Genomic DNA, 7,945 nt, shown 5'->3' with positions numbered 1-7,945 from the left:
TGGGATGAGGAGATGTGTTAAGGTCTGTAGTAATTGAAGAACTTGTTGAGGGTAAGCCGACGGTTCCCACCATTGAGCTGACCCAAAATTATTTTAGCTCCAATGAATATTCTCCAAGCATTGGGAGCTATTTGGTTGATGGATAAGCCCAAGTAGTTGGCCAACTGACGATGTAATTTCATCAGTGGCAGTCTCAATCCTGCAGCAAACATAGCATCATACATGCCGACGTTTGTAGTCTTCCCAGAATAGCACCGTTCAAACTTTCTAGGAAAAAAGATTGGGATTTTCTCGGGGATTTGGTAACGGTCACGAAGGGTGTTGAACACCTTGCTAGACATCGTCGAGTAAAAGTCATTGACTGTCCATATCAAAGGAAGAATGAAGGGACGGGCACCACCGTCCTCCTAACCCTCTGAATCTCCTCCTTCAGATTGGGTCCCCTCGTCGTCCACATTGTCCTCCTCATCGTCCTCGTCCTCTTCATTCCTTTCTCCCTCATTATAATCATTCCCCTCGATGTCTCCCTTATCCTCTTCCTCATTTTCATCACTCAAGGATTGGGTAGATGGCTCCCTTTCTAGGGACCGAGGGAAATCTTCCCTAGGCTCGCGCCCTGATGGAAAGACCTCATCGTAGCCCGCACCTTCACGGACTAACGATGATAGTTCACTCGTCGCTTCCCTATCTGACATCTATCCATCTACAAGAAACATAGATATTTTTCTAAGAACCTATCTTGACGAGTCTCAAAACATTAAAGGCGACGGGTTGCAAAAGTATAAATAAAAGTGAAGAGAACTTACGAGAAAAAATGGATGGATTAAAAGCGACGGTCCCTCCGAAGGTCGAGAGGCAGCAAGTGTTGGACGACTTGGATGACGGTATGACAAATCTATTTCTCTTAAGGCTTTCAAAGATGAAATAAGGAAAAATGGGAGGAGGTGAAGGACAATTTATAGGATGAAGAAGCACGACAAATGAAGCGACGCTTTTGATTAGAAACAAGGCCAACTGACTAACGCCACGTGTCTCCTAGCATTTAATAAAGGTTACTTGATAGACCAAGAATGTATTGGCCCATTGTGATAAATTAACCAATTAATTAGCTAAGTTAATTAATTAATTCCATTAACATGCAATGCGTGTGTTAGCATAAACAAATCACCAACTAAGTTAATATGTAGCGGAAAATAAAGTTGACATGGTGATTTGTTTACGAATGGGGAAAACCTCCAAGGCAAAACCCCACCAGGTGATTTTAAGGTCACCACTCTTGAGAATCCACTATTATTACAACAAGCGGTTACAAGTAAAGGAATCCCAGTACTTTATACCAACCTACAGTTGAACCCTTACCCCAATTCCCAATTGGACTTGTTCTGTAGTGATAATCTCTCATTTTCAATGCATGACTCCCAGTACGTGACTAATTAATTGATTCACGGATCCAAGTATGTGACTAACCACCAACTTGAGAAAGACGTTGGCTGCAAATTTTTTCAGTTCATCAACACGATGATGATCACGAAACTCCTTGGTTACAAAACTCTATGGCGTACAAACACAGTAGCTTCATCAAGAGAAAGATGAACTATGGCATATGTCTCCAATCACAATATGCTTACAAAAAACCTTTGCATCAAGTTACACTCACTTGCATCAGCTGTTATGGCTTTTAAAATAATCCTTTTATATGTTTAGGGTTGTGAGAAAAGAAAGCCTAAACATGTATATACGGATTAGTGTGAAATTAGATCTGAAAAACCGATTTTCGTAAATCTTGATAGATGCTATCTGTTGAGCTAACTGTCGAGTTTTAAAATCCAGCACTTCTTCACTTGCTTCTTGGACAGATTTGCATGGCTTTAACACTTGGACTTGAACTCTTGTTCCTTGAAGTATTAAACACATTCTAGATCTACCCAATTAAAAGTAAAATCCATTTTGTTATAGGATTAGCCAATTTTAAATGACGTATGTTCCTAACATGATTCACATATGTACTAACACTGCTCAAGAACAATTAATGACACCCCTTTCAAAAAGATAAATAATAATATAAAAAATTCTAGTTAATGATTATACTTCATGACCCGTCAACTGGAATCGACGGAGCCATTGAGTAAGGGGCAACTGATGGGGACGTTTTCAACTTGCAAGGTAGACGGGGTTTTATTTATTTATTTATTTTATTTTATTTTTATGGTCGTTAGCTTTAAGGTGACGGGGGACCTTTGATAGGCCGACGGCACCTACCAGGTGGACGACGACGAGGCTCGTCTGCCTTGAATTCACAGGAAGCAAAGTAACGACGGACCACAAGACTGACAGGTCAAGTAAACCGACGGTCCCAGCATGACCTGGCTTGATCCCCACGAATATCTATACATGGAAATATCTTGTATTCTATGCCCAACCCTAATCAGAGGAATCTCTACAAGGAAATGATCTTGTAAAACTTGAGTATTAATGACAATTTTCTCTACAAGGAAATGCTTTCTCCACTAAGAAATGAAAGTCAACTCTACACTACTAGAAAAACTCAAAAACCCTCACAAATCAAGGGATGCGTAATTTTCCCAGCTCTGACACTCCAGAATTGTAGAAATTCTCTTGAATTTAACTTTCGGAGGGTATTTGGTCGGTACCACACCGGTACTCTTTGTCTTCTTTGTTTTTGTTTCACAGATTCTGTCTAGAGCATACGAGGACCGTGTGACTCACTAACGATTTTTGGCATCATCATTACTAACTTACATTACTCTCATGTAAAGAGAGAAGGTAATAAGGTTGCTCATAACTTGGCTCGACATGTTTATGTATTTTGAATTTTGTTGTATAAATGGAGGATATTTCACCATTTTTTCTTTCTATTATCCAAAATGACATTGTTAGTTTTTCTTAATTAAATAAATTATGTTTCCCCTAAAAAAAATTCTATGGTATTAAAAAAAGAAAAGCACAAACTCTCGTGCAATGCCAATGTCCACTCTGTTAGGCACTTTAATAACAACACACATGCAAGTCAAATCTACCATTATTTAAAGGAGTGGACTGTCTTATCAAAATAAAGTAATACAAACTAATGTACTATATTTGAAAAATTGATAACTTATTTATTCGGAACAAAAAGTTAAAAAATTAGTTTATTTTTTAAAATTTAAAAGTTAAATAATTTAAAATAAAAATGAAAAGGAAACAAAAAAATAATTATTTTTCAAACATATACATATAAAGACAAAAAAAATTTACATTTTTTTTATAATAGCTAAAAAGTGATATTAACTATGAATAAAAATAATAATCATTAAAATTTTGTCAATTCAACTATAATAAAAAAATATTACAAAAAATATTGTCTCGGAAACATTGCTATTTACAATCTCCCCCACCTTTCATATATTTCAATCTATCTGTTTGTGATTTTTGGTGACGTGGTCCAATGAGAATTGGCCAGCCATAGAGGTCCTTGAAATGGCGCTGGTCCTACAATTTTTCCCATATATAGGAGCAAAAGTTACAAAAGTTTATACCAGTTAGGATTTGGCAGAACAGAATTCGGTGTCTGAAGCAGTGTCTTTCACTTCCGCTACTTTCAGACCACACACTCTTTCTTCAGCACTTAATAAAAACACATTCTCTTTCTTATTTATTCAACTACACCACCACTAACAAGCAGCATTTATTAGTGGGGAAACAGTAGCACCAATCCTTGCTTATCTTGTTTTCTTTTCTGGGTTCTTCATGCTTTGAGCTAAAGTATTAGTCTTTAAGTTCATTGGGTTTTCTTCTGTGTACTTTGTTATTGCTGTTGTTACTTGGTTAGCAGTTAGCAATGGCTCTTTGTGCATTTTCTTTTCCTGCCCATGTGAGCAGGGCAGCTGCTTCAGATCCTCAAAAAGTTGCTTCATTTTCATCTCACTTTACCTTGGGAACAGATCTACAGTGCCAATTTCAGCACAAGCGCAATCAGGTTTGAGTTATGTTCATATATATTTGTTATTTGTTTATCAAACAAACACACTTATTACATGTATGAAGGAATACCCATGTGGCTGAACTGACAAAGGAAAACTGGGTCTTTTTCATTTTGTCATTATCTTTAATTATTATCTTCTTGTCATTCTAAACTTTTGTTGAACTTGAATTATGTTTTGTGGGGGAGGTGTGTGTGTCTTTTTTCGGTTTGATTTTTAAATTTCTGCTATTTTAAATGTCCAAAGAAGCATAAACTTATTGAAAGAAATGGTTGTGTTTTGTTCTGATTAGATACAGGTCAGGAAAAGGCCAGGTGGGGTTTGTGCATCACTTTCAGAAAAAGATGAGTATCACTCACAGAGGCCGCCAACTCCGTTATTGGATACCATAAACTATCCAATTCACATGAAAAATCTATCTGTGAAGGTACAAAACTACAAACATATATATGGCTATTACAATTTCATTTCAAGAGGAGCCTATCATGGTTGTATAACAGTTATAAAAGTAAGTAATAACATCATTCAAAACCTTGATACAGGAGCTGAAGCAACTCTCAGATGAACTGCGGTCTGATGTTATCTTTAATGTTTCTAAAACTGGAGGTCACCTTGGCTCAAGCCTTGGTGTTGTTGAGCTCACTGTCGCTCTCCATTATGTCTTTAATGCCCCTCAAGATAGGATATTATGGGATGTTGGTCATCAGGTTCCAATCTCACAATCCTTAAGTTCTCCTTTGATAAAGCTTTAATGTTCAAACTTGTTTAATCTAGCTCAAAAAAGAAAATATCAATAGGACAATTGTTCTTAATTTGATTGTTACTTTTACTGATTTTGCAGTCTTACCCACACAAGATCTTGACTGGGAGAAGAGGTAAGATGCACACTATCAGGCAGACAAATGGGTTAGCAGGGTTCACAAAGCGCTCGGAGAGTGAATATGATTGCTTTGGCACTGGTCACAGTTCTACCACCATCTCAGCTGGACTGGGTACTTATCTGTTATGCTTCAATTTCAGTTTCAGGACACATTAAATTCAATATGTTCCAGTATATGCAGCTGTTTATCTTATTGTTAGACTAAAACCTCTTTTAAGAATTGCATTTACAGCATAAGATGATACATAATTCATTTTTGACAACAATTCCATGGTTAACTCATTCTCCATCCTCCAAAGATTTATGTTTCTTCAAAGTTAAAGAAAGTGGCCTCCTCTTTTGTTTGTTCATATGGTTATTTGCGGGATGCTGATAGATTTAAATAACTCAGAAGTTGTATATCATGCAGATTCTTCATGATATAACATGCTAACTGTTCCTTGGAAATACAATCGATTGATTATCAATGACTTGCTGATCTCTCTATCTCAATTAAAATTCATAGTGCATAAAGTTTGATTCTCTTCTTGGTTTTAACCTTTGGTATGTTGTTGTGCAAACAGGAATGGCTGTGGGGAGGGATCTAAAAGGAAGGAGGAATAATGTAGTTGCTGTTATAGGTGACGGTGCCATGACTGCAGGGCAAGCATATGAAGCCATGAACAACGCTGGGTACCTTGACTCAGACATGATTGTTATTCTTAATGACAATAAACAGGTTTCTTTACCTACTGCTACTCTAGATGGGCCAATACCACCTGTAGGAGCTTTAAGCAGTGCTCTCAGTAGGTTGCAATCTAACAGGCCTCTCAGAGAACTAAGAGAGGTTGCCAAGGTATGAAACAATGAACTTGAGTGATTACAAAGAAATTGAAACTGGGATTACTTTTATTCTGACTGAGATTGTTACAGGGAGTTACTAAACAAATTGGTGGTCCCATGCATGAACTGGCTGCTAAAGTTGATGAATATGCCCGTGGGATGATCAGTGGTTCTGGATCAACCCTTTTTGAAGAGCTTGGACTCTATTATATAGGTCCTGTTGATGGTCACAACATAGATGATCTTATTTCCATTCTCAAAGAGGTTAAAAGTACCAAAACAACGGGTCCAGTTCTGATCCATGTTGTTACTGAGAAAGGCCGGGGATACCCATATGCAGAGAAAGCAGCAGACAAGTATCATGGTAAATACAGAAACATTACCATTAAATTTTTTTTAATGATTTAAAAAAAAAATGAAAAAGGTGGTTGGGTGAGGATTTTGACTTTACATGGGACTGATATATTTTGGTTTTATTTTTCTTAGTTTTTCTCTTTACTTGGGATCTTCTTAGCATTTGAGTGCACAAACTTGTCACTATTAGGTCTCACTAGATCTAAAAAGACTATTAAAACAATGTTGTTTGTTTGAAATTCTATGCAAAGAAAAATCGTCCTCCTTAATTTGCTTTGTAAAAGATATATGATGTATATAGTCAGACAAGAGTGTGTTATATTTCTTTTTTCTTGCTTAGTGATGAACACACTTGGTCTTGCTTTTGCAGGAGTGGCCAAATTTGATCCAGCAACTGGAAAGCAATTCAAAACCAAGGCACCTACACAGTCTTTCACAACATATTTTGCAGAGGCTTTGATTGCAGAAGCAGAAATTGACAAAGATATTGTTGCAATCCATGCTGCAATGGGAGGTGGAACAGGCTTGAATCAATTTCTACGCCGTTTCCCAACAAGATGCTTTGATGTTGGGATAGCAGAACAACATGCAGTTACTTTTGCTGCAGGTCTGGCCTGTGAAGGTGTTAAACCTTTCTGTGCAATTTATTCATCTTTCATGCAAAGGGCTTATGACCAGGCAAGTCCGAATGGTTCTCTAACTTTCTCCTTATCATTGTTCAATTGAGAACTTTCTAAAATGATATTCTGTAATGGTAATTATAGTACTGATATTGGTTCATACACAGGTAGTACATGATGTGGATTTGCAGAAATTGCCGGTGAGATTTGCAATGGACAGAGCTGGACTGGTTGGAGCAGATGGTCCCACACATTGTGGGGCTTTTGATGTCACCTTTATGGCCTGCCTCCCCAACATGGTGGTTATGGCTCCTTCTGACGAGGCAGAGCTCTTTCACATGGTTGCCACTGCTGCTGCAATAGATGACCGGCCCAGTTGTTTCCGATACCCAAGAGGGAATGGGGTTGGTGTTCAGCTACCACCTGGGAATAAAGGCATTCCCCTTGAGGTAACTTTCATCTGAGAGTCTGCTATCTGTCCCAATAGTCAAGAAATATTTTAATGTACTTCTAAACAAATTGGAAATGGATTGTCATTTTCTTACAGGTTGGAAAAGGTAGGATACTGATAGAGGGTGAAAGAGTGGCACTTTTGGGCTATGGAACAGCAGTTCAGAGCTGTTTGGCTGCAGCATCTTTAGTGGAATCCCGTGACTTAAGAGTCACAGTTGCAGATGCACGCTTTTGCAAACCATTGGATCGTGCCCTTATTCGCAGCTTAGCAAAATCACATGAGTACTTAATTACAGTTGAAGAAGGATCAATTGGGGGATTTGGGTCTCATGTTGCTCAGTTCCTGGCCCTTGATGGCCTTCTTGACGGTGAAGTAAAGGTATGAATCTAAATATTGTTGCAGAATTTTGGCAATTTTAGAAATTGAACTGAAACACTAAAGTGTGATATTTCTATGAACACACTAGTGGTGAACTCAGCTTATGATAACTCACTTTGTGCCACCTTTGCAGTGGAGACCTCTGGTTCTGCCTGATCGGTACATTGACCATGGATCACCCGCTGATCAATTGACTGACGCGGGCCTTACACCATATCATATTGCAGCAACAGTGTTCAATATAATTGGACAAACAAGAGAGGCACTGGAGATCATGTCTTAAAAGAAAACTTTAAAAGAGGTCCTGGTTTTACACTTACAACAATGTACAAATTAAAGCTGTAATGTAACTTTCTTCTATCATTTTTTGTAAAGTAGTGTCAACTTATAAATGTAACCTATACTGGACCAATCCAATCCAGTACATCAAATAACAGCATCCGCTTGTTATGAACAA

The 7,945-nt window shown here is 37.8% G+C and overlaps 1 protein-coding gene across 3 annotated transcripts; it reads left to right on the top strand.

Annotated features, from left to right (window-relative positions):
- Nucleotides 1–3,529: 3,529 nt before the first annotated feature.
- Nucleotides 3,530–7,945, top strand: LOC126689193 (probable 1-deoxy-D-xylulose-5-phosphate synthase, chloroplastic). Of its 3 annotated transcripts, none has more exons than XM_050384274.1 (10): nucleotides 3,530–3,976; nucleotides 4,279–4,407; nucleotides 4,523–4,687; nucleotides 4,822–4,972; nucleotides 5,424–5,695; nucleotides 5,773–6,046; nucleotides 6,407–6,714; nucleotides 6,824–7,105; nucleotides 7,204–7,488; nucleotides 7,622–7,945. In XM_050384274.1, the coding sequence occupies exons 1-10, from the start codon at nucleotides 3,839–3,841 to the stop codon at nucleotides 7,769–7,771; spliced, it is 2,154 nt and encodes a 717-aa protein (XP_050240231.1). In that variant the 5' UTR covers nucleotides 3,530–3,838; the 3' UTR covers nucleotides 7,772–7,945. The 3 variants fall into 3 exon arrangements, with proteins under 3 accessions (XP_050240231.1, XP_050240228.1, XP_050240230.1); XM_050384271.1 differs by having other exon boundaries at nucleotides 4,273–4,407; XM_050384273.1 differs by having other exon boundaries at nucleotides 4,273–4,407; nucleotides 6,407–6,718; nucleotides 6,828–7,105.

The sequence above is a fragment of the Quercus robur genome, chromosome 6 (assembly GCF_932294415.1).
Source record: "Quercus robur chromosome 6, dhQueRobu3.1, whole genome shotgun sequence".
NCBI lineage: Eukaryota > Viridiplantae > Streptophyta > Magnoliopsida > Fagales > Fagaceae > Quercus > Quercus robur.
The sequence above is the reverse complement of the archived record's forward strand: the minus strand, read 5'-3'. Positions and strand labels throughout refer to the sequence as shown.

What these genes read in the sequence shown, in the direction of transcription:
- LOC126689193 (XM_050384271.1), top strand. Translation starts at nt 3,839, where the DNA reads ATGGCTCTTTGTGCATTTTCTTTTCCTGCCCATGTGAGCAGGGCAGCT. An exon ending in TGAAAAATCTATCTGTGAAG is followed by an intron (nt 4,408 to 4,522) that starts GTACAAAACTAC and finishes ACCTTGATACAG; the next exon opens with GAGCTGAAGCAACTCTCAGA. An exon ending in AGCAGCAGACAAGTATCATG is followed by an intron (nt 6,047 to 6,406) that starts GTAAATACAGAA and finishes TTGCTTTTGCAG; the next exon opens with GAGTGGCCAAATTTGATCCA.